This window comes from Bufo bufo, chromosome 1 (assembly GCF_905171765.1).
Source record: "Bufo bufo chromosome 1, aBufBuf1.1, whole genome shotgun sequence".
Classification (NCBI taxonomy): domain Eukaryota; kingdom Metazoa; phylum Chordata; class Amphibia; order Anura; family Bufonidae; genus Bufo; species Bufo bufo.
The window spans coordinates 606,424,920-606,452,516 of record NC_053389.1 but is presented as its reverse complement, the minus strand read 5'-3'; the positions used below and the strand labels follow the sequence as shown (position 1 = coordinate 606,452,516).

Sequence of the window (27,597 nt, the reverse complement as noted above, 5' to 3'; positions counted from 1 at the left end):
AAAGGGTAAATATGTTGTAAAAAGTCACAACGTATCAAAAAATTGGCAGCGGTTTCCAGCAAGCATCTAATTAAATGGAAATGGCCGACTGGACTGTAATGAAGTTAAGGTTCCTGTGCTGCCTTATTACAGAGTCATGAGGTGACCGGCTTGTTACTTCACCGTGATCCTATTAAGGAGAAATGAGACAATTTGATTTAAACATTAACACAACGCTTATAAAACATATTGGGGTGAAATTTCCTGTAATCAAAATGACCTCTCAAAGAAATATCACAGATGCAAACATGGTCTGTGATTAACTGCAGCAGGTTTCTTCCCAGAATCCAACACTTCACTTATAGTATATTCCATTAGTATCAACAGCTTGAGAAATATAGGATGATATAGGAATTGATGGATGGACGTGTACATGTAGTGCATCATAGAATTGCATGTCTTGTCTTACATTATTTTGTTCACAGGACTTTGAAACAAAAGTGGCAAGCAGATCCTTTGGGAACATATACAGTATGTAAAACATGATATAACATTACGTAGAAGCAGGAATCATATTTAAAACAGCCATAAACATTTTACAGGAAGGATCATTCAGAACTGCTGACAGCTCCGGAAAAGGCATGGTTGAAACTGCTGACAGACTCCCTTTTTCAACATGTATTTTGTTTGGATTTTTTACATGTATGGTACATTTATTATATCCCATAATTCAGGATACAAGGTATCAATGCAAGTAATATCAGTATGAAGAACTGTATCATAATTTGGGATTATCCATATATTTTAAAGCTGTAATACAGTGCACAATAACACAGCGTAGTAAAGTGCAATACAGCAATATCGAAAGCAATAGGATAGCATGGAGCGACACCCTTACATAATCTATCTGTCTCACATCAGTGTATGTTATTGGCAGGGTTCTACAGATAGTTAACTAAAAATGATCAAAACTGCTGAGGTGAGACCCCTTATGATATAGCATCCCACCCCTCTATTGGAGAGAACTTACTCTTGGTCTTCTTTTACATCTCTGTCAAGCAGATCCAGCAGTCTTTTTTGGCGTTTCTGGATTCTCTAGTTCACAGCAGGATCCCCATTGACTGTAATGAGATCCATGGTGATCCGGCCGCTTTTCGGCATACATGCCAGGTTTCAGTCGGACAAAAACCATTGCATGCAACAGTTTTTTGTCCGTCTGTCAGCCGGGATTTGTGCCGGATCAGGCAGCTGGGTCTGCGTGACAGTGATGTGAACGAGGACTTGGTGACCCCAGAGTTCTTGAGATTTTCTGAGGTATACCATTGTGTGTACTGATGTATTAACATTGTTTTGGTTTATTTCCAGCTTGGTTCAATGTTTAATAATAAAAGTTTTCCACTTACCAATAAATCTTTTTCCATGACTTTCCACCTATATCCTTTTTGGACCCATCAGTTTCTGATGATGTGTAATAAAGGAATTGTCTACTTTATACTTAAATGTCTAATGCCATATACAGTCAGGTTTGCTCAGTGAAAGTATGAATGACTTTGTGCTGTGAAGGCTTCTGGCTGCCCTGGTATCGGCAGAGTAAACAGAGATACCTGGTATCCTCCTTATCCATAGGATACAAGTTGGTGGCGGTTATGTGACTTAGGCTACTTTCACACCTGCGTTCGGGTGTCCGCTCGTGAGCTCCGTTTGAAGGGGCTCACAAGCACCACTGAACGCAGCCGTCCGGCCCTAATGCATTCTCAGTGGAGGCGGATCCACTGAGAATGCATCCGTCTGCCAGCGTTCAGCCTCCTGCTTGCAGCGTTCGGGTGTCCGCTTGGCCGTGCGGAGGCAAGCGGATCCGTCCAGACTTACAATGTAAGTCAATGGGGACGGATCCGTTTGAAGATGACACAATATGGCTCAATCTTCAAACGGATCCGTCCCCCATTGACTTTCAATGTAAAGTCTGAACGGATACGCTCAGGCTACTTTCACACTTAGAAATTTTTCTAAGTTATAATGCAGACGGATCCGTTCTGAACGGGTGCAAACGTCTGCATTATAGGAGCGGGTCCGTCTGATGAAACATCAGACGGACCCGCTCCGAACGCTAGTGTGAAAGTAGCCTTATTCATGTGACCACTTTCTTGAGAAAGTAGTTGTGAACAAGTCATGTGACCACCACCATCTTGCATCCTACAGGGAGTGCAGAATTATTAGGCAAGTTGTATTTTTGAGGATTAATTTTATTATTGAACAACAACCATGTTCTCAATGAACCCAAAAAACTCATTAATATCAAAGCTGAATATTTTTGGAAGTAGTTTTTAGTTTGTTTTTAGTTTTAGCTATTTTAGGGGGATATCTGTGTGTGCAGGTGACTATTACTGTGCATAATTATTAGGCAACTTAACAAAAAACTAATATATACCCATTTCAATTATTTATTTTTACCAGTGAAATCAATATAACATCTCAACATTCACAAATATACATTTCTGACATTCAAAAACAAAACAAAAACAAATCAGTGACCAATATAGCCACCTTTCTTTGCAAGGACACTCAAAAGCCTGCCATCCATGGATTCTGTCAGTGTTTTGATCTGTTCACCATCAACATTGCGTGCAGCAGCAACCACAGCCTCCCAGACACTGTTCAGAGAGGTGTACTGTTTTCCCTCCTTGTAAATCTCACATTTGATGATGGACCACAGGTTCTCAATGGGGTTCAGATCAGGTGAACAAGGAGGCCATGTCATTAGATTTTCTTCTTTTATACCCTTTCTTGCCAGCCACGCTGTGGAGTACTTGGACGCGTGTGATGGAGCATTGTCCTGCATGAAAATCATGTTTTTCTTGAAGGATGCAGACTTCTTCCTGTACCACTGCTTGAAGAAGGTGTCTTCCAGAAACTGGCAGTAGGACTGGGAGTTGAGCTTGACTCCATCCTCAACCCGAAAAGGCCCCACAAGCTCATCTTTGATGATACCAGCCCAAACCAGTACTCCACCTCCACCTTGCTGGCGTCTGAGTCGGACTGGAGCTCTCTGCCCTTTACCAATCCAGCCACGGGCCCATCCATCTGGCCCATCAAGACTCACTCTCATTTCATCAGTCCATAAAACCTTAGAAAAATCAGTCTTGAGATATTTCTTGGCCCAGTCTTGACGTTTCAGCTTGTGTGTCTTGTTCAGTGGTGGTCGTCTTTCAGCCTTTCTTACCTTGGCCATGTCTCTGAGTATTGCACACCTTGTGCTTTTGGGCACTCCAGTGATGTTGCAGCTCTGAAATATGGCCAAACTGGTGGCAAGTGGCATCTTGGCAGCTGCACGCTTGACTTTTCTCAGTTCATGGGCAGTTATTTTGCGCCTTGGTTTTTCCACACGCTTCTTGCGACCCTGTTGACTATTTTGAATGAAACGCTTGATTGTTCGATGATCACGCTTCAGAAGCTTTGCAATTTTAAGAGTGCTGCATCCCTCTGCAAGATATCTCACTATTTTTGACTTTTCTGAGCCTGTCAAGTCCTTCTTTTGACCCATTTTGCCAAAGGAAAGGAAGTTGCCTAATAATTATGCACACCTAATATAGGGTGTTGATGTCATTAGACCACACCCCTTCTCATTACAGAGATGCACATCACCTAATATGCTTAATTGGTAGTAGGCTTTCGAGCCTATACAGCTTGGAGTAAGACAACATGCATAAAGAGGATGATGTGGTCAAAATACTCATTTGCCTAATAATTCTGCACGCAGTGTATACACGTTTGCCATGTTTCTCTGCTGATACTGGGGCAGGCAGAGACCTTCACCGTTACATCATGACTGTTTATGACATATAAATTGGCCAACCCCCTCAGAAATCATTGGTATCTCTGATAATAACCAATGGAGAAAGATATTTCTGAAGACTACAGTAATATTACTTAGAATAATGGGAAAGGGGGCACTTAAGTCCAGAGCCTTCTGGTAGGATAATGGAATGAAAAAGTAAAAAAAAATTGTTCTCAAGGTAAAATACGATTCCAAGGAGTGGTGTCACCCTTTCACATTGATAGGCTCCCTTTAACGTTGAGTATGGTCTAGATAACAGGTTTGTATCAGTTAGAGGTATATATAAATAGTTTTTTTTTTTTTTGTATAATGAAAACTTATACAATTTTCCATTACATTTTCTTTATCAATTCCTTACAATTTTTAGGATTTTTGTTTGCTGTCATGCAATTGAAAACCTTATTGTTAGATAGAAGTCTGGTCATGTGATGGATCTCTGATAACTGTACTGTAACTCTTATAATTAGTCCCGCAATGCGTCCATCACATGACCCATCCATCAGAAACTCATCAGTTCATATTTCAAATTAGTTATCCCATCCTGTCTGGGTGACTACATCTGATTACATGCAGCTACAGGTGCTGAAGTGGTCAAAGAACATTTTGTCTGCTATAACGATACATTGATCTGCCTTAGCTCCTTCCTCCACTCAAGCAGCAGGAGGCATGACCAGACTGCACAAGGAATCATGTAGGGTGTAGGAATCATGTCAGCATGAAACATGCAGGAACAGGAAAGATAGGAGGCCGTGTGCTTTCTATGTATTGGTTTGGATGTATTGAGTGGATACATTTGTTTCCTAAATATTCAAGAGAAAATGGACTAGCCTCCGCTACTTCTTATTGCCAGATGAAGACTTACAAGTTGTTACTGTACATTTATTCTTTCTTACGTTTTTTTTATTGTATGCAAAATTTAATACAAATATCCAAAACTGTCCTAATAATAATCATAAGACCCTTCTCCACTCCAACCCCCATTATCGCCTCTCAATTCCTGAAAAAAAAAGTTTAAAAGGGTTTTCTGGGATTTCTTTTTTTAGTGATGACCTGTCCTCAGGATAGGTCATCAGTATCTGATTGGTGGGGTCTGACACCGTGGAACCCCTGCCAATCAGCTGTTGGAGAAGGCAGCAGCGCTCCTGTGAGCGTCATGGCCTTCTCTATGCATTTCCCAGCACAGTGACATCATGTTCACGTGGCCTAGGAGCAGCTCGGCCCCATTCATGTGAATCAGGCTGAGCTGTGATATCAAGCACAGCCGTTGCCTTCTCAAAACACCTGATCAACAGGGGTCCCGGCTGTTGGACCTCCATCGATCAGATACTGTACTGATGACCTATCTAGAGGATGGATATGAAAATCTCAGAAAACCCTTTTAAATTCTCATCCCTTTATTCAACATTTCAACCACATAATCCATGCTCGCCTGACGATATCAAATTTACATATTTTTTATACTAGCTTTGTTCATATTGCATTGCATAATTGACGTAGTTCACATATTAGCAGGTGGGATCCTAGCTGTCATCCATTTTCCTTACTACTTCTTATTTGGTTTCAATGACAGCTCCATTGTGTAGCATGGAGAGCCTAGCAAAGAAGGTTCTTAGAACCCTGTAGGAAAATATCAAAATTTTGCTAAATCTCAATATACTTTTATTACATTTATTGACGTTTTTAATTTGAAATCCCTTCAAGTGTGGCACCAGAAGTACGGGTGGCCCTATTATCTATAGGTGTTTTGTTTGTTTTTAAGAATTTAGTCTTTTCGTATCATGGTTTGTGAAGTTTTCTTCCAGGTTTTCTAGTTAAATACCACACTCCAAAAACATTTTGGTAGTTTAAAGGGGTTGAAGAAAGCAGCCTTGATTTTCTAGTCCTGGACAGCCCCTTTTCTTGGCTTCCTTTATAATTGACCCCTGTGTGTATGCATGTCTGAGATAGGGAAATTAGATTGTGAGCCTTACTGGGATAAGGTCTGGTGTGAATGGTGGCAGTCGCTGTACAGTGCTGGGGAAAAGTTCATGCTACTGTATATAAGCAGCTAAACCCAAATTAGTCTTTTTAATAATCCATGTATAGCACTTATCATTTTAGAGATGTCCCCTGACCCCTGCCCTTTTTACCTTGTCAGGTGCCAGAAAGTCATTGTTTATGTCATCCAGCTAGCATGCTCTTCATCTCCTAAGCAAGGGTTAAATTGTTCAATCCCTTCTGTTCTCAATAAGTCAAGTACAAAGCTGTCCTGACCCCTCACCCGGGAAAAGCCCCTTCCACATCAACAGCTGTTGTTCTTTTCATTAGCTGCGGTAATTGTAACTTGTAGTCAAAATTGGAAGGATCCCTGTGCAGTGTAATTCAGGTCGTCTCCCTGTTATCCCCCTTCTGGCGGTGTTTCTGGAAGGCAGGCGCTAAGCTTATTAGTCTGCTGTCACTCACACGGCCAGCCTTGGAGACTGAGGACCATTTAGCTGGTTAAACAGGTCTCTGGGGTTGCCACACACAGAGGAGATTCCAGGACATAGCTGATCATTGTGTTATTTCTCTGCCTAGAGGACCTTACACATCTATATAGCAGTAATATTGGGTTAGTTTCATGACATCATTATCTGTGCAGAATTTAACAAGGTTTTCCAGGACCCCTAAAATATTTTTCAGCCTTACTCACTCTCCGTAAGCTTTTCTCAATCCCTTTGTTGGCTCTGGTGGTTCTTGTTTCCTGCACTGCAACAATGGCATCACCAGTTACTTCACATGATAGCTGCACCCAGTTACTGCCCTTCCGTAGACCCAGATGATGTGCCCAACTATCCAGGTGACCAGCGAGGCTTGGCTGTCACCATCACATGGCGTAGTTGTTGACATCCGTGCTTCAGTGACAGAAACGGAGACTGCTATGATTGCTGGAACCGCTCAGAATTTGGCGGGTGAATAATTTTTATTTATGCATTCTGTAAAATGTTTGAGGTCTTGGAACATCCCTTTAATAATTGAAGTGTAGGCTGCTGGTTACCTGTGCCTTGTCTTCTGAACATTGTCTATTAAAGGGTTCTCTGGAATTTTGATATTGATGGGCTTTACTCAGGATAGATTATCAGTATCTGATGGGAGTCCGACAACCAACAATCAGCTGTTTGAGGAAGCTGGGGTGAGCATTGCTGCCTCCTCACAGCTAACCAACCACAGTGCCATCCATTGGATAGCGGCTGTACTTGGTATGGCAGCCCAAGCCAACTCATTTGAATGGTACGGAGCTATGCCTTGGCCATGTGACCGATGTAGGTGTTGTCACTCGCCTAGGAAGGATAGAAATTCAATATCAAAATCTTGGAAAACCCCTGTAAAGGTGTTTTCTGGCTTTATGTAAAATAGGATCAAAATGGTCTTCATATCTTGCTAAGTCATGGTATATTGCTATGCCATCACTTCATAATCATTGGGGTCGTATAGAAAGTCAAAGTTGGTGTTACTATAACACTGTCTACCATCCCAGGTGAGATCATGGTTTCATACATGCACTGATACCTGATTTCCAGACTAATTTTAGGAATTTATGCCATTTTATTGTGGTCTTAAATATTATTACCAGAATGAAATCTAACCAGAAGAGTCAGAACACAAGCCTACATAGTAATCCTCCTCCCAGTCCCATACATAATAGTATAAACACATATAGTATTTCACAGGATGAGATATTTGCATATCAGACATGTTCAGAGTTTCAAACGCAAGGGGTTTTGTGTCTCACAGAATAGCTGCTTAGATTTGAAGGAATAATGTTCTGTGTTTAAACTCCATGGGGGAAATTTATCAAACTGGTGTAAAGGAAAATTGTCTCAGTTTCCCATAGAAACCAATCGGATTCCAAATGTCATTTTCCAAAAGAGCTCAGAGAAATGAAAGGTGGAATCTGATTGGTTGTTATGGGCAACTAAGCCAGTTTTCCTTTATGCCAGTTTTGATAAATTTCCCCACATGGACTTGTATGGTCAACATACCCCATTATAAATACCAGTTAACAAAAGACACAGTCCACTGGGAAGACTGGATTTAATGAAACATGACTCTGGGTCACAATGAGAAGAAATATTGGCCAGCAGTGCCCAGCGTTCCATCAATCAGGTCTGCAGTGATCGCAGACAGAATAGTGCAGATATTATTTCCAGAGTTCTGCTTGGATCTTTCAATTAGATTATTTTAGAATAAAATTTTACAGACATAACTAATCAGTATCAGCTCGTAAATTTTTCTTGATATATTGTGGATCCTACAGTAGAATTTTCCAAATAAACAACAGGCCCGGAGTTTATTCATTTTTGTTTTTCACTCCCTGCCTTTTCGGGGTCATAACGTTTTTTTATTTTTCCATTCACATAGCTGTATGATGGCTTGTTTATTGCGGGACAAGTTTCACTTTCTAGTGCCACCATTTAACATTGCATACAATGTAGTGGGGAGCTGGAAAAAAATTCCAAACGGGGTGAAATTGGAAAAAAATGCTATTCCGTAACAGTTTTATGTTTGTTTTTTACGGCGTTCAATGTTCGGTAAAAATGACCTGCTAGTTTCATTCTCCATGTCAGTAAGATTACAGCGATACCACATATGTATAGTTTTTTTTTTGTTTTGTTTTTTAAAAGCTTCAGTGTTAATACATTTTTTTTGTCACCATATTTTTTTTTCCATTTGCCTTATGAGATCAATATTTTTAGGTCTTAATAGTCCAGACATTTTCACATGCAGCAAAGCCCATGATGTGTATTTTTTATGTTTTTTTATTTTCATTTTGGGGAAAGGGGGTGATTTGATTTTTTTTTTTTTTTTATATTTAAAAAAAAAACAACATAGGGAACTATAACAAGCAATCATAAGATTACTTCTCTCATAGACTCCAGTGCATTAGCATTGAAGTCTATGGGAATTATACTATGTTCCTCTTCCCCCGATTCTGTTCTGAAACATACCCGGAAGCACGCACTTTCTCAGATGCCGTAGTCATGCTTGACCACGACATCTGAAGTCGCAGGACAGCCTTTTATTTCAGAAACAAAAGCGAAAATGAAATATCTGAATACCCCAGCAGGTAATTGGTGAGAGGGCCTGTCTTATAGGCTATGTCCAGAACATGGCCACCATATTGGATCAAGGGAAAAAATTTCAAATGGGAAGTGGGTAATGTAGCATATCAAAGTTATCAACACAGAAAGTTGAAACAGCAACCGGGAACGTTCCCTGTGATGCACAGCTATTTGATGTGTTCAATCTGTTGTTTCTGGTGCCGAACACAGAACTTTGAAATTTCTTTGTTAACTTTTGCAGCAATCGATTTCTGAGAAAATTATGGTCTTCTTTGATATGCTACATGACCTCTTACCATTTGCCCTTGATCTAACATGGCGGCTTTCAAGATGGCGGCCATGTTCCAGACATAGCCTGAAAGATAGGCCCCCTCACCCATTACTTGTTAGGGTATTCAGATATTTCATTTTCCCTTTTGTTTCTGAAATAGAAGGGTGTCCTGACACTTTTGACTCACCCTGTACATAGCTCTCAGTCACTGATAAGATGGCCCACATGGTTGCTGAGCTCAGAAGGAGCAGAGACTTACTGTAAATGTAGAAATTACAAGACTTGCTGAATCTTTTCCCACAAACATATCTCAATCAGCTCAGCTAATTCTGCTCTTCTAGCATTCTGCCTACAGATTGCACTACATTTCACTATTAATGGTTGTCTTTTCTGTGCTTTCATACATAGGTTTTTAATGGCTTTTTTGTGCACTTCTGCAGTTTTAGTGGGTTTTGTTTTGGCTTTGCACTTGCGGTTTTTGGTGCATTTTTTGCAGTGAAAATGCCAACTCCAGATGTTACCTAAATTCTATGGGAAATATGAAACCCAGGGCATAGCATTTTTGTTAATTAGGTGGCGTCTTTTGAAGCTTTTGCCATTTTATCTGGCTTTTTGACATCTCCTTCTCTATAGTAGAAAAACCCCTGAAAAAATGTGATTCACACAGGTAGAAAAATTAATGCAGCTAAAAACACAAGAAAACCACATGAAACATGGAAAAAAAAACTGCAAGTGGATTCTGTGGCCTATTTTGTGTAACCAGAAACAGCCAGAGCAATTAAAGGGGTTGTTCACCTTCCTTAGTTTTTTCAGACCCCCACCTTCCCCATATCACTGCTGCGGTGGTCACATGACACACATCAAACAAGATGTTGACGCAGGTAGACCCGGGATCTGAGGGGAGCGATGGAGCCTGAACCTAGCAGCAGGGATCAAGTAATTATGCTAACCACCACAGGTCCAGCCACATTGGGGAGGTCTGCAAAAAAGCTCAGCAAGGTAAACAACCCCTTTAAGGAATCGTGCAACATAGAGTCATAAGAATAGATGCTCCAGAGAGATGTCAAGAGAGGTGAAAGGTGCTCTTTAGGGCTCATGCACACAACCGTTGGCTGTTTAGCGGTCTGCAAATTACAGATACCGGCCATGTGCATTCCACATTTTACAGAACGGCCGGCCCCTAATAGATCAGTCCTATCCTTGTCCGTAATGTGGACAATAATAGGACACAGAGAAAATATGATTGTGTGCATTAACCCTTAAAATCAGCAGACATAATTAATAAAATATTGGGGGGGAATAATCACTAGGTAGATAAAGAACAAACTCTACATTCTGATGCAAGTCAAAGCTTCCACCATTAATTTTCTGCTCTCTGGCGGTAGAATTTTCATAGTTTTTTGGTAGTATTGCTAGTGTAAGGCCCCTTTCACACGAGCGAGTATTCCGCGCGGATGCGATGCGGGAGGTGAACGCATTGCACCCGCACTGAATACTGACCCATTCATTTCTATGGGGCTGTGCACACGAGCGGTGATTTTCACGCATCACTTTTGCGTTGCGTGAAAATCGCAGCATGCTCCTCTTTGTGCGTTTTTCACGTAACGCAGGCCCCATAGAAATGAATGGGGTTGCGTGAAAATCGCAAGCATCCGCAAGCAAGTGCGGATGCGGTGCGATTTTCACGCACGGTTGCTAGGAGACGATCGGGATGGAGACCCGAACCTTATTATTTTCCCTTATAACATGGTTATAAGGGAAAATAATAGCATTCTGAATACAGAATGCTAAGTAAAACAGGGCTGGAGGGGGTTAAAAAAAATAAAAAATCATTTAACTCACCTTAATCCACTTGCTCGCGATGCCCAGCATCTGCGTCTGACTCTTTTACTGTATAGGACCTGTGGAGAGCATTAACTATAGTTTAAGGACCTGGGATGACGTCACTCCGGTCATCACATGGTACGTCACATGATCTTTTACCATGGTGAATCACCATGGTAAAAGATCATGTGACGTACCATGTGATGACCGGAGTGACGTCATCCCAGGTCCTTAAACTATAGTTAATGCTCTCCAAAGGTCCTATACAGTAAAAGAGTCAGACGCAGATGCCGGGCATCGCGAGCAAGTGGATTAAGGTGAGTTAAATGATTTTTTATTTTTTTTAACCCCCTCCAGCCCTGTTTTACTTAGCATTCTGTATTCAGAATGCTATTATTTTCCCTTATAACCATGTTATAAGGGAAAATAATACTATTTACAGAACACCGATCCCAAGCCCGAACTTCTGTGAAGAAGTTCGGGTTTGGGTACCAAACACGCGCGATTTTTCTCACGCGAGTGCAAAACGCATTACAATGTTTTGCACTCGCGCGGAAAAATCGCGGGTGTACCCGCAACGCACCCGCACATTTTTCCGCAACGCCCGTGTAAAAGGGGCCTAAGACTGCAGAGTTTAAAGAGGTTATCCAACGTGTAAGACATGCCCCCTAATGCCTGGGCCCCTCATATAGATTATACTTAGCCTGGCACCCGCGTAGCTCCTTTTTCCCGCACATCCGCCGTTGCCTCTCCCCGTTGCATGGATCAAAACATCCGGCAGGGCAGTAGATGGGCAGCCATTGACAGGCCACGTTGGGGGAGATGCAGCCGCGGCCATGGGGGGGGTGGGGGGGGTCAGGAGCTACGCGGGCATCGGGGAACAATTATCTAAATGAGGGGCCCGGGCATTTGGGGAGCATGTTTTACACATTAACATGAAAGGTGGTGTCTAAAATAGCTTTTAAAAAAATAACTAACATTCAGTAAAGTTTTGAGGTTTCGATGCCTTCTATTCCCTTTAAGGCCGCATTTACACGTTGTTTTTGTGTTGCTTTTTAAAAACGCTTTGCAAAAACCATATCAGGAGTTCATGCAGGTTTATGTGCTCCACCTGAAAAAAAATGCAATCATAGCAAAAATGTAAATTTTTTATTTGCAATGCGATTTTGACACTTTTTGGCCGAGGTCTGTACTTGAATTAGACACAGCAATTCATAATCTGCCATAATTGAAACTTTACTTCCATTCTCATTTCTATTACTGGACTAAATGTGCTCATTCTTCTCTCTCTAAAGAATGCATCTGACCAGATCTCATTTCGGGCTGCGGGTGGTCTTTCAGTCGTGGAACAGATCCTGCAGTTGGTGACACCTCAAAGTAACGCCAGCACATCTTCCCGTGTCCTTTTCAAGTAAGAGACTATTGTTTTACTGCATGACTAGATCATGTAAGCGTGCACATATTTTATAGACAATGAACTAGATGGAACTACTGCGTCTACACCGGAATGTCCACTGGCAGCAATATTATCCTTTCTGTGTTTGACACTAGCATTTTATATTACAGTGGTCCCTCAAGTTACAATATTAATTAGTTCCGGGAAGACCATTGTAAGTTGAAACCTTTGTAACTTAAGTCCATAACTCTGTGGAAAATGAGCAATTGGTTCCAAAGCCCTAAAATGTCATCCCAAAATCAGAAAAAGTGAGGTTTTAGGAAAAATAAGCAGAAAACCAAGATAGATAAAGCAAGTCCTTACGTAAAACAGACAGCAATAGATGCTGGAAGCTGTAAATCTCTTTCTATGATGAGGGCAGGAGCTTCTTCAAGGTCTTGCATAGTACATAGATGTACCAGAGAAATAAAAAGTCCCAGCTCACCTAGTGTCCAAAGGAGCGGCTTATGGCGGCACAGACAGGGGGCGGTATAGGACATCTAGTACCGCAAAGGAGCTACTAGACAGCCAATACAGGTGTTTTACCAGAAAAATGGTCATGTTGATTGGATCTGGGTCTGAAACATTGTATGTCGAGTCTAGTTTCAAGTTACAATGGACCAGGAAAGACCATTGTATGTTGAAAATGTTGTATCCTGAGGTCATCTTGATATCATTTTATCTTGCGGGGGTGACTGTATATTTCTTATTAAAGGATTTTTCCAAGGGAATTGGTCATGAGGAGTTACAGTATCAAACCAGGTACAATGCCGCATAGGGCTTCCTGCAAACGATGCCTGATTCACCCCTGTTGGGCTTCAAGTAAATCAATGGCTGTTCACCCATGTTGCTGCATTCTCAAGATATGGTGTTTTTTTTCAGAATATGCAAATTAGGCCTAAGGTGCCCCAAACATAACTTTTAATCATTAAAGGGCTTGTGCATTGTAATGATATTTATAACCTATCCTCATTGTAGATCATCAATATCAGATCATTAAAGGTCTGACTCCTAGCACCTCTGCTTTTCTGCTGTTTAAATGGGCCACGGCGCTCATGCGAGCATTGCATCCTCCTTAGTATTTGCCTGCACACTTTCTAGATTATTGTGGCAGTGTGGTGTAAGGCCCCTTTCAGGCGAGCGAGTGTCTGAACTTCCAGCACTGCCGGGGTCACATAGCATTATATTGATTGATGATGCTATATGTAACCCTTAGGGTCCATTCACACGTCCGCAAAATGGGTCCGCAATTTTGCGGAACAGGTGCGGACTTATTTATTTTCAATGGGGCCAGAATGTGCTGTCCGCATTTGCGGATCCGCACTTCCGTTCTAGAAACCAAAAATAAAACATGTCCTAGGCATTTTCTATGAGAGTGCCGGCGATGTGCGGTCCGCAAAATGCGCAATGTACATTGCCGGTGTCCGTGTTTTGTGGATCCACAAAGCACATACGGACATGTGAATGGACCCTTAGAGTTCTGGAATGTATTGGATAACATTGACACTCGCTCGTCTGAAAGGGGCCTAATACAGCTTTCTCTCCCATTCAGGTGAGAGGGATGAACAGCTGTCATTATCATACACTGCCATGACAAAGTAGACTGCTGTCTTTTAGACAATGGTGTAGACGCAGTGATTGCATGAGCACTGTGGCCTCTTCAAACAGCTGATCAGCGTAGGGTGCACCCTACTGATCTGACATTAATGACCTATCATGAGGATAGGTCATCAATATCATGATACCAGAATACCCCTTTAAAGGGAATCTGTTGCCATGATTTTGGACTATTATCTGCAGTTATATATGAGTAGTACTGCAGATAAGGCATCCAGATCACAATTTTTTATTTTCCTATTGCCCCCCATTTCCACAATAAGTGTTTAAAGCTGCACTGAAATACATTGTCAGGACTGCCGTGCATGATTGTGTTTGCATGGCATAGCAGTCCAGTCAGTGTATTTCAGTACAGCTTTGAGTGCCAACAGTGAGGGAATGACAGGCAGTAGGAAAATAAAAAGGCTAGTTGGAGTCCTTAGGCTAAATGTACACGATTTACATGCGGAAAATCCGCACCGTAGGTCATGTACATTGTATTCTATGAGAATTTGACATTCTCAATGCACACGATGCAGATTTTTTCCGTGCGGATTTTGACCTGCATGTCAATTTATTTTATTTTTCCTGACCAGATTTTCTTCATTCAAATCCACACCAATTGATGCGGATTGACCTCACAGATTTGCGTGCGAACACCTGCGGATTTCAGTGCGGATTCTCCGCACATGAATCCTGAACGTGTGCATGTACCCTTATCTGTAGTAATATTCAGCCAAAGAAAGTTTCCAAAATCAGAACTTCGGCCATAAAATTCCAATCTTTATTTTAATCCATTAAAAGCGTGGCAAGGTAGATACAATGTATGCGTTTCAAACGACTACCATGCATTCTTACACATGACCTGATGTCAACGCGTAGACTGTATGTACCTTGCCACGCTGGAGCAGACACATCCATGCACCGTCCAGCAACACACGGACTGCAAGTGGTGAGCTGAACTGGTTTTTCTATTTATTTATTTATTTATTAGATAAATAGTTAACCCTTTGTAACACAACGGTTTAATATTTTTAATATAGACCAATTGAAAAAATGATTTTTAGCCTCAAATAGGTACAATGCAGTCATAAAAAAAAAAAAAAAAATCCCCGAAGGTGTACTTAGCCTTTAAGTACCCAATTTAATTCATTTACAAAATTGATAAAATATTATTTGAATTAAGTTTGTTTTTTGTAATGATAGTTTTTGTTTTTTGTTTTGCGAATTTCAGCTCTGTAAATGGGTGTCAATGGGAATGAATATGTTCATAATGCGATTCTCATCAGCAAATCTAAAAGTTCTTATTACAAAAGCCAAGAACAGGTGGTTCCTGGTTCTTTTTGTAATAGGATTAATTTATTGGTGATGAGGCTTCCAGTCTGCCCTCAAACAACATAATGCTGTCTGGGCAGCCTGTGGTTAAGGTGTAGAAGTTCCTAAAATGCAGTCAGACTTCAGCTGGGTATCAGAGAGGAATAGTATTAATTCATGCATGATTAGAGTCTAAAGGCTGCTGGTTCATTTAATATGGCATGAAATAGGGCAATATGCCAACAAAGCTATACACATACTGGATTTCCATTTTTTTTATCTATAAAAGTTTTCAAACCAGAAACCAAGATTAATAGGTCGTGACGACCTGCCGTGATAGTCAAGGTATAACCAGCAAATTTAGAATATGAAGTCGTTACACCAGGATATTAGTTCTGGTATGTATTGTATGGCATGGAAGGATTTAAATCCTCAATAATAAAAAAAAAAAAGCAGGTGGTTTACAGAAAGTCTTGTTTTACCCACCAACAGATTAAGTTGCACATTTCAAATTAAATAAATGTAGTGTGTTCTCTTTAGTATTTTTTTCTATATCCAGAAATATAGTCATAGGTATAGAAATATATCCGATTGATGGGGGTCTGACACCTGGCGCCCCCAGATCCAACAAGTCGACAGAGCTAGAAGCAGAAAGCTCCATCCACTCTGTAGTTGCAGTGCTGGCAACAGAAGCTTAGATCCCATTCAAGTTAAAACGTCTGTAAGGTTTAAATCCTCTTTTAAGGTAAAGATGTTTTAAACCGATGTCAGTCTGTATTCCCCAGCGCAACGCTTTACAGACATTACCATCACTCTGTCCCCAATGGGGCTCACAACCTAAGTTCCCAATCAGTATGTCTTTGGAGTGTGGGAGGAAACCGGAGAACCCGGAGGATAATCGTACAAACACGGGGAGAACATACAAACTCCATGAAGATGTTGTCCTTGGTCGGATTCGAACCCAGGACCATATGGCTGCAAGGCACCAGTGCTAACCTCTGAGCCTCCGTGCTGCCCTTTGTTGTTGAAGTTGAAGGCTCGTAAAAATGTAGAGCGACCTAGGTATAAATGATGATGCTAATAATTCTTATATAACGCCATCATATTTCTCAGCACTTAACTAATCACAATCAACATGTACACATAAAATCGGACATTACAAAGTAACAAACTAATTGACAATTTAAACAATAGGAGTTAGCGCCCTGCTCACAAGAGCTGACAATCTCTGGTGAGTGTGCTCGTTTCATACAATGGTGTAAATGGGGAGTAACAATAAAGCTGCATGGCCAGCCCCCGGCCAGTATCTGTGTGTGTACAGATATGGAGTTTGGAGGATAATGGTTCTGAGGAATAATGTAGAAGGGGCGAGAGGCCTGCCTAAAAAGATGTATTTTAGGATCCTCTTAAAACTGTGTATTGGGACTTATTACAATACACAATCAATGTGATGTATCATTAAATGGCCAGACAGTTAAGAAACAGTAGTAGAATTTTTGACTACACACATGATCACCTATGTTGAAATCAGAGTTTAATTTAAAGCTCGGCAAGATTGGCGCTGCTTCTGTTGTGCATGTGATTGATAGTGAACCGTTATTAATGGGCTGTTCACATTAGGTCACTGTTATCAGTGACTTGTATATGAGGACATAGATAATAGGGTCTCTACTTCCTTCGCTTACATAGTTAAAATAATAAATAAAATGGTAGAAAAAAAACCTCCGGCCAGCCCTGTCAGCATTTAAAAAATCGCGCGCCTGTGTTGATTCGGCGCAAGCGCTCTGAGATAAGGAGGCTCGCCTCCTCAGCACTCCCTCAGTGCGCCTGCACCGATGATGACGTCACCGAAAGAGAAGACGTCATCGGCGCAGGCGCACTGAGGGAGTGCTGAGGAGGCGAGCCTCCTTATCTCTGAGCGCCTGCGCCGAATCAACACAGGCGCGCGATTTTTGAAATGCTGACAGGGCTGGCCGGAGGAGGAGATCGCGGCTGACCCTGTCAATCAACAAGAGGAGGGGGCGATTTTCTGCGGCTGCTACCAGCAAGTAGACGCCCCACTTGCTGGTAGAAAGGTAATTAGCATATCATAAAAGTAATTTTTTTGCTAAATCTACTGAACGAAAATTATTAATAACATAATGTATGGCAATATGGCAGGATAGGGATTATAAGTACACAAAAAAAAAAAGTTTTGTGGGGTGACAGAAGCCCTTTAAAGGGAACCTGTCACCTGGATTTTAGATATAGAGCTGAGGACCTGGGCTGCTAGATTGCCACTAGCACACCCGCAATATCCAGTCCCCTTAGATCTCTGTGCTTTTAGTGTCACCCCACAAAAAAAAAAATTTTTGTGTACTTATAATCCCTGTCCTGACATACATTATGTTATTAATAATTTTCGTTCAGTAGATTTAGCAAAAGAACTTACTTTTATGATATGCTAATTACCTTTCTACCAGCAAGTAGGGCGTCTACTTACTGGTAGCAGCCGCAGAAAACCGCCCCCTCTTTCTGTTGATTGCCAGGGCCAGCCGCGATCTCCTCCTCCGGCCGGCCCTGTCAGCATTTCAAAAATCGCGCGCCTGTGTTGATTCGGCACAGGCGCTCTGAGATAAGGAGGCTCGCCTCCTCAGCACTCCCTCAGTGCGCCTGCGCCGATGATGTCACCGAAAGAGAAGACGTCATCGGCGCAGGCTCACTGAGGGAGTGCTGAGGAGGCGAGCCTCCTTATATCAGAGAGCCTGCGCCGAATCAACACAGGCGCGCGATTTTTGAAATGCTGACAGGGCTGGCCGGAGGAGGAGATCGCGGCTGGCCCTGTCAATCAACAAGAGGAGGGGGCAGTTTTCTGCGGCTGCTACCAGCAAGTAGACGCCCTACTTGCTGGTAGAAAGGTAATTAGCATATCATAAAAGTAAGTTTTTTGCTAAATCTACTGAACGAAAATTATTAATAACATAATGTATGGCAATATGGCAGGATAGGCATTATAAGCACACAAAAAAAAAAATATGAGTTTAGTGGGGTGACAGAAGCCCTTTAAGTTGCATTACTGAAATTAAATGAACTTTGCACAATATTCAAATTTTTTGAGTTTCACCTGTAAATCTACCCCACTGTGTCTAAAACAAGGAGGGAAAGACGTTTAAAGCTAAAATAATGTATAAGGTAAATATTATTAATGGAACTACCTTAAAACAAAGCATAAGAAAATGAGGAAAAACTGTAGTTTATTAGTTTTCTGACCCTTTTTCCTTAAATAAGGCCTACAAAATTTTAAATAAGAATGCCCTATGGGGCAATGTATCTTTAGGTTACACAGTTTTGTGGCACACATTACCGCAAGTGGCATTTTGTGGAAGGATTTGTGGCTTTTGCCTTCTTCTCCACCTTTCTAACTGCTTTCACAAAAAACGAGGGTAGGGAGGGGAAGGGCCATGAGCGGGTCACCCTCAGTTTGACACCTATACCAATATGGGTGCTAGAAAAATAGCTCACATTACACCTGAAATCTGTGCCAGCTCTCTGCTGGCATAGATTTAATTTTTCTTGTGCCCACAGATATGAGAGAATTATTACCTCTTATTTCTGGTGCCTCGTACACCAGCCTGGTTTGTTATTAAGACTGGTGTAAGAAACACCTTAAAGGGGATTTCTGATTCAATTACATTGTCTATCCTCAGGATAGTCCATCAATATCTGATTGGCAGGGGTCTGACACCCTGCACCCCCACCAATCAGCTGTTCTGCAGTAGCCCCAGCGCTGGTAGTCAGCACTGGAACTATAGAGTGTAGTATACATAGAGTTACCTGCTGCAGATCAGCTGATCAATGGGGTATCGGTCCCCCACCAATCGGATATTGATGGCCGATCCTGAGCATAGGTCATCAATATAAAAGGAACGCAAAACCCCTTTAATGCATTCACTATGTATTACACACTATGTAGTACTATGTGTCTCGCAATGTAAAAAAATGGAGTAGACTAATTTAACAGAAAATCATTCAGTTGTTCTAAAAGGTGAAATTTTGCTATGGCTATGAAGTCCCAAAAAGGCAGCAGAAAGGAGCCTATGCCATATCTGCTAGCTTTCCTACTCTTCAAGTAATGTTACCTGCAGTTCCGAGAGGATTGATTTATGGGAGTACATGTCTAGTACATGATCACTGTGACTGCGGTCTCTGTATTCTGTGTCTGGGACAGATGGTGAACTGGCTGCTGTGCCAGATGGAAAGGAGGAGTCGGGCTCTTAGGTCATGCACCTCTCCGCTCTTTGGACTCACCAAATGGAATACGTTTATTACATACAGGGTTTTTTTTAACTTAATTCAGATAAAAATGGGCAATGCTCTTAAGATATTACTTTAGTATAGCTCATCTCGTTAGCCAGTAACTTAAACTCCATAGCTTAAACAGGACATATCTGAATTTTTCATCTCATTGGGAGGCAGCAAAGGCGATGGCTTGCTTACTTTTGAACAATCACCACTGGGTACACATGGAAGACATTTTCATCACCCAGATGGATGGCTTACAGAAAATGAATATTTTTAGAATAACATTTTTCGTTAGTGGGGATATGTATGCCTCCACTGTCATAAGTTTTTAGTTGTATATTTGGCTATATATATTAATGCTTATAATGTCTTCCTTATAAAGATACTTGCTAAAAACAATTTATTAGATACTTTAGTTTCACTAATGTTGAAAAGCATATCCCATTCAGGAGACGTTAGGCTACTTTCACACTGGCGTTTTGGTTTCCGTTTGTGAGATCCGTTCAGGGCTCTGACAAGCGGTCCAAAACGGATCAGTTCTGCCCTTAATGCATTCTGAATGGATTAGGATCCGCTCAGAATCCATCAGTTTGGCTCCGTTCCGCCTCCATTCCGCTTTAGAGGTGGACACCAAAACACTACTTGCAGCGTTTTGGTGTCCGTCTGACGAAACTGAGCCAAATGGATCCGTCCTGACACAGAATGTAAGTCAATGGGGACGGATCCGTTTTCACTGACATAATATGGCACAATAGAAAACGTTTTGGCTATGTTAAAGATAATACAAACAGATCCGTTCTGAACGGATGCATGTGGTTGTATTATCTGAACGGATGCGTTTGTGCAGATCCATGACGGATCCGCACCAAACGCGAGTGTGAAAGTAGCCTACAGGGCATGCTGCTTGTCTAAGAAGGATCATCTAACAGGCTGCAGGGCACTCTTCTTATATAGAATTGAAAGAGCCTGTCAGGTGGGCAGAGAAGGTATTGCTGATTTGCACACAACTCGGGCACCAGTGCACATAGTGGTTTGTGCCTTGAGGTGCAGAACCACACAGCAAAAACTACACACGGTATTACTGCAAATTATCGACACATTTCAGTATGGTGTTTGCCCATGTGGCTTGTAAAGGCGAGACATGTAGCCTCGTTGCAGTCGCCGCATGCAGCTGAAGCCCCACCCACTTATGGTGGCCACATCTTTTTGCTTGTAAAAGTGACATATTACCTTCAAAATCACAAGGTCATTGGCGGCTGTGTTGGGGGCAGGGCCATAGTCTGCAGCTAGACTTTTTATCACGCTATAAAAATCACTGTGAAGTCGCTGATGCATTGAGTCGCTTGAAAATCATTTCCTAATTGCTACATGAATAGCTTAGACTCTTCTGGAGTGATATACTCTCTAGAGATTAAAGACTATGTACTCCTTTGGGGGCATTTTATTTTTATTTTTTATTAGTGCATTGTGCATTTTTTCAATTGATCTTTTTTTCTGTACAGGGCTAAGATGCTCTAGCCTGTGGATTTTCTGTCTTTTCCGTCACCTGGGGAGCAGACAGACTCCTTATCTTTGCTCTCTGACATTATAAACACTCATTATAGCTCAGTTTTTATCTTACTGATAAGAATGCGGCTTAAATAAGTGTTTATGACGTCTTAGTAATTTAGAAATAAGGGTTATTAGATGACCGGCACAGCTAGAAAAACAGTTAACCCCCAACGGCTCAATATTTTTAATAAAGACCAATTGAAAAACAGATTTTTAGCCCCAAATGAGTAAATTGCAATCATAAAAAAATTGCCCCCAAATGTGTACATAACCTTTAATCAGCAACTTTGCTGCAGCGCTTTGTTTTGTAGTGTGTTAAAGTCTAGGTGTAGCTCCAGCCTTAGATCATTTTCACACAGTCAGTATTTGGTCAGTATTTTGCATACTTTTTTTTAGGACAAAACATGGAAGAGGCGCGGATCTTTCCATTATACTTTTAGTCTGTAGGTTCCACTCCTGTTTTCGGCTTACTAGAAAAATATTGACCGTGTGAAAGTGGCCTTAGGCTTTTGTACCAAGATCTGCCCATTTTAACCACTGAGCCTCTGTAGATAATACTTGGCTTGTCACCCTTAGGCTACTCTCACATTAGCATTTTCAATTTCGCTATTGAGATCCTATGACGGAAGAAAATTCAGTTTTGTCCCCATTCATTGTCAATGGGGACAAAACTGAATGAAAAGGAATGCGCCAAAATGCATTGGTTGCGTCCCCATCGCGGACAGAAAAACGCTGCAAGCAGCGTTTTTTCTGTCCGCGATGTGGTGCGGAACAAAACAGATCCTGACACACAATGTAAGTCAATGGGGACAGATCCGTTTTCTCTGACACAATAGAAAACGGATCCGTCCCCATTGACTATCAATGGTGTTAGAGACAGATCCGTCATGGCTATAGAAGATGTAATACAACCGGATCCTTTCATGACGGATGCATGCGGTTGTATTATTGTAACGGAAGCGTTTTTGCAGATCCATGACAGATTCGCAAAAAACGCTAATGTGAAAGTAGCCTTACCTATAAGGAGTACTCTAATAATAATATGTGGGCATTTGTATTATGCGTATGTATTTAGTGCCTGTTTCCTGTGTTTGCAGGTCTGTCTGCAGTGCTGTGAATGTCTACATGTTAACCTGCAGTAACTGTCCAGAGAACTGCACCTATGTCCTCATGAGCAGTAAAATCACTTTCCTTCTTGAGCTCCTTATACAGCAGTTATCGGTATGTTGGCTCTTTTCTTCGCTGTCAGATTCACGTGTTATAAAACCATTCATTGAACATCTAGTTGTATATGTGACTTAGTTAATTCTTTTCTGGTGTTGACAAGTTTGTTATTCTGTTTGGGTCATGTACTAACGTTCTACCCCAGTTTTCTGGGCGTGGAACAGTCACAAATGTTGTCACAAGTGCTGTCTTGCAACTTTTTAACTATTTCCGACACTCTCTCCGCTTTTCCCAAAAAGTGGGCTGGGTGTGGGCAGGTGTAGTTTGGCCAGGGGCTGGAGCTCCGCTGGCCAACTCATTTACTAACGTGCCCCGAAATCAACTCCACCTCCTGGTTGGAGTAGATTTCTGTTCTGGCGCGCGGACAGCAGAAGATGCCACAAATTTATGAAGAGGCATGCACCTTTTCATAAATTGGTCACATCTTCTGCCAGGAGGATTTTTAGTAAGACCAGCATGTAAAATGCCAGTCTTTAGTACATGACCCTCAGTATCTTAGGCTACTTTCACACTTGCGTTCGGGGCTCCGCTTGTGAGTTCCGTTTGAAGGCTCTCACAAGCGGCCCCGAACGGATCCGTCCAGCCCTAATGCATTCTGAGTGGATGCGGATCCGCTCAGAATGCATCAGTTTGGCACCGTTTGTCTTCCGCTCCGCTCAGCAGGCGGACCCCTGAACGCAGCTTGCAGCGTTCGGGTGTCCGCCTGGCCGTGCGGAGGCAAACGGATCCGTCCAGACTTACAATGAAGTTGTATGAACTATGAATGAAGTTGACACAATATGGCTCAATTTTCAAACGGATCCGTCCCCCATTGACTTTCAATGTAAAGTCAAAACGGATCCGTTTGCATTATCATGAACAAAAAAAAAAAAAATTTTTATTTTTTTTGTTCATGGTAATGCAAACGGATCCGTTCTGAACGGATCTAAGCGTTTGCATTGTATGTGCGGATCCGTCTGTGCAGATACCAGACGGATCCGCACCTAACGCAGGTGTGAAAGTAGCCTTAATTGCGGCATATGCCCAAACATTTATTCACAGTGAACCTTCGTTTGTCCTGAGGTAAGTAGAAACACTTGCATACGGAACACTCTATGTTGTCACCCGAGAATGGTAATATATACAGTCGTGGCCAAAAGTTTTGAGAATGACACAAATATTAGTTTTCACAAAGTTTGCTGCTAAACTGCTTTTAGATCTTTGTTTCAGTTGTTTCTGTGATGTAGTGAAATATAATTACACGCACTTCATACGTTTCAAAGGCTTTTATCGACAATTACATGACATTTATGCAAAGAGTCAGTATTTGCAGTGTTGGCCCTTCCTTTTCAGGACCTCTGCAGTTCGACTGGGCATGCTCTCAATCAACTTCTGGGCCAATTCCTGACTGATAGCAACCCATTCTTTTATAATCACTTCTTGGAGTTTGTCAGAATTAGTGGGGTTTTGTTTGTCCACCCGCCTCTTGAGGATTGACCACAAGTTCTCAATGGGATTAAGATCTGGGGAGTTTCCAGGCCATGGAGCCAATATTTATGTAATTCTCAAAACTTTTGGCCACGACTGTACACACACTCAATGTACAATGCATTTAAAGCAAAATAAGTCTATGTCTAAGGGACCTTTTATCCAGGCCGATGCACAGGGCAATAATCAGGAGTGTACAGTTCGTTCTCTATCATTGCCCAATCATTGCCGCACTCATCCTCTCTGTATGGGGATGGATGCAGGCTACCTCAATTGCCCCATACAGATTCATTGCTTGTTGGCAGTCTGTTTACACAAGGGATGTGCTACCTGCATATTATCATTTTAGGTGCTGCAAGAAAGATGCGATCACCCAATGAACATTCATCCCCAATAATTGTCCCCAACCTCGCCCTGTGTAAAAGGGTCTCAAAGGTGTTGTCCCATGAAATATATTCAGCATTTTTCAAGCCAGCACCTGGATCTGAATACTTTTCTAATTGCATGTAATAAAAAAATTAGTATAGCCACTAGTTATTCAATAAAATGTATCTGTATAGCGCCACCTGCTGTTTGTTCTTTTCCCTGGTAGTTACATGGAAAGAGCTACAGCAAAAAGGACATGCCCTCTGGGAAAGGACACACCCTGAGCTGTCAGATTGAAATAAATTTAGCAGACCAATTGGAGCAATGACTGGGGAGATCGCTGGATCCATGGGAGGTACAGGGCTGGTTCTAGCTTTGTAATTTTTCTTTTAAAATAGCTTGATAATTCTGAAGGAGATGCAAAGCTTTGAATCTATACATGAAGAGGCAGGCTAGTAACAAAATATTCCAATAAACTTTATATAGATACCAACACATCTAAAGTCTGATGAAGTTCCACTGACTAGGTCATGTTCTATATCCAAATAAGCTTAGGTGCTAGCGGACACAAATATTTTAAGGTTCCTCAATTTCATATTTTTTTTAAGTTACTGATTTTACTCTTTGTCTACTAAAAATCTAATATGTTCATATAGACTTTGTACAAACACGTGTATATATATACTCACCTAAAGAATTATTAGGAACACCTGTTCTATTTCTCATTAATGCAATTATCTAGTCAACCAATCACATGGCAGTTGCTTCAATGCATTTAGGGATGTGGTCCTGGTCAAGACAATCTCCTGAACTCCAAACTGAATGTCAGAATGGGAAAGAAAGGTGATTTAAGCAATTTTGAGCGTGGCATGGTTGTTGGTGCCAGACGGGCCGGTCTGAGTATTTCACAATCTGCTCAGTTACTGGGATTTTCACGCACAACCATTTCTAGGGTTTACAAAGAATGGTGTGAAAAGGGAAAAACATCCAGTATGCGGCAGTCCTGTGGGCGAAAATGCCTTGTGGATGCTAGAGGTCAGAGGAGAATGGGCCGACTGATTCAAGCTGATAGAAGAGCAACGTTGACTGAAATAACCACTCGTTACAACCGAGGTATGCAGCAAAGCATTTGTGAAGCCACAACACGCACAACCTTGAGGCGGATGGGCTACAACAGCAGAAGACCCCACCGGGTACCACTCATCTCCACTACAAATAGGAAAAAGAGGCTACAATTTGCATGAGCTCACCAAAATTGGACTGTTGAAGACTGGAAAAATGTTGCCTGGTCTGATGAGTCTCGATTTCTGTTGAGACATTCAAATGGTAGAGTCCGAATTTGGCGTAAACAGAATGAGAACATGTATCCATCCTCTGATGGCTACTTCCAGGATAATGCACCATGTCACAAAGCTCGAATCATTTCAAATTGGTTTCTTGAACATGACAATGAGTTCACTGTACTAAAATGGCCCCCACAGTCACCAGATCTCAACCCAATAGAGCATCTTTGGGATGTGGTGGAACGGGAGCTTCGTGCCCTGGATGTGCATCCCTCAAATCTCCATCAACTGCAAGATGCTATCCTATCAATATGGGCCAACATTTCTAAAGAATGCTATCAGCACCTTGTTGAATCAATGCCACGTAGAATTAAGGCAGTTCTGAAGGCAAAAGGGGGTCCAACACCGTATTAGTATGGTGTTCCTAATAATTCTTTAGGTGAGTGTATATATATATGTGTATGTATCAAAACAGTAGAAAAAATCCAGCAGCAGGCTGAGGATAAAATCAAATTTCTTTATTTCTTCATTATAAAATTCATAGGCTGACCAGACAGGCAAGGTCTACGCGTTTCGACTGTACGTCTTAATCATGATTCTTTTGCTGGTTCCTGGGTTGCTTTTCTGTCATGCAAGACTATCTATTATATACTATGCATTATGTAGTCCGAGCTACGCATACTTCCTTCTGCCTTCAGATTGGCCAGCACTACCCACTTGACCAAGAGCCCGGCTATACACAGAGGAAGTGTCTGGGGCTACCAGTGCATAGAAAACATGCCCCCCAATGCCCGGGCCGTTCATATAGATTATACTTCCCCGGCACCCGCATCGCTCGACATCCCTGCACGGCCACCGCTGCATCTCCCAGTCGCACGGATCAAAACATCTGGCGATGGGGGGGAGCAGCCAATAGCAGGCCGCAATGGGGACAAGCCTCCCTAGCATCGCGGGTGACGCTAGGAAGGCTTGTCCCTGTTGTGGCCTGCTTTTGGCTGCTCCCCCATCGCCAGATGTTTTGATTGGATAACTCCTTTAAGAGATTAAAGGGGAGTTTCACGTAACTATTTTAGAGAAAAATGTAATTAATACCAGAAACTGTCATGCATCTACTGCTGCCAATCTATTTCCTCTCTCTATTGTCAGTACAAGCCCAGCTTTTCATTTGAGATATCCTGATCTACTGCCTTACTTCTATAGATAGCTCTGTTATTGCAGCACCAGTTGCACAGGGTTTTAGCTTTTTGCACTGGTTAAATGATATTTTTTATACGCTATTACTTATTGTCCCATTATGCATGCCCTGTATTTTCAGTTTACAGTATTTTCTTCCATCATTGCTAGTTTATGTCCTACATTTTAAAATACTAAAGAGCTTGCATCGCCACAACTATAATGACTATTTAGACTCTTTCAGTGCGCAAAAACTCGAAATATTCCAAGTAGTAGTGAAGCCAGCGTCCCACCAGCTGCGAAGCACACTCAATATTTAATTTAAAAAATCATTTCTAATTCATCACTACTTAGAATTGTATGATATTTAGACTAAGACTTTGGTGTGCAAATCTGTCCTCGAGCCAAGCCGTTTGGTAATTGAAAATCTATGTATGTGACTTGAATAATTTACATGACTTCTTTTGAATCAGACAGAAATTTGATTGTTTGGGGACATTTAATGGAAGTCCTTGTTTGCTTGTCTGTGAAACATTCATTACAGTACCTTAATGTTGCAGTGCAATATCTGTCATTACATTCTCCAATCCATCAGTTCATCCATCCGTATATGTGTATTATATACTAAGGCCACCGTGAAAAAAGGTACAGTGAAAGGACAACATGTATGGGGCAGGTAATGAACTGTGTCGGCCTATCGTGCAATTATGATGAAGTTAGGAAATTTAACAACTGTAAAGGTCATTCACAGGTTTTACTTTATTCCTACAATGACCTTTCTAAAGCTGCTCATGATGTAAGATAAATATCAGCCGTAACATTCAGTTTAGGCGTCATGCACACGACCGTTCCGTTTTTTGCGGTCCGCAATCCGCGGATCCGTAAAATTGGAAGCCGTCCATGTTGCCTTCCGCAAT

General features: G+C 41.7%; 1 protein-coding gene across 2 annotated transcripts in view; it reads left to right on the top strand.

Annotated features, from left to right (window-relative positions):
- SCAPER (S-phase cyclin A associated protein in the ER) overlaps nt 1-27,597 on the top strand; it is a 318,889-nt gene that overhangs the window by 226,886 nt on the left and 64,406 nt on the right. For both annotated transcript variants that reach the window (XM_040413608.1, XM_040413607.1), the window contains exons 23-24: nt 12,286-12,401; nt 22,265-22,388. In XM_040413608.1, coding sequence (XP_040269542.1) covers nt 12,286-12,401; nt 22,265-22,388 — 240 coding nt within the window. The remainder of the gene's footprint in view (nt 1-12,285; nt 12,402-22,264; nt 22,389-27,597) is intronic.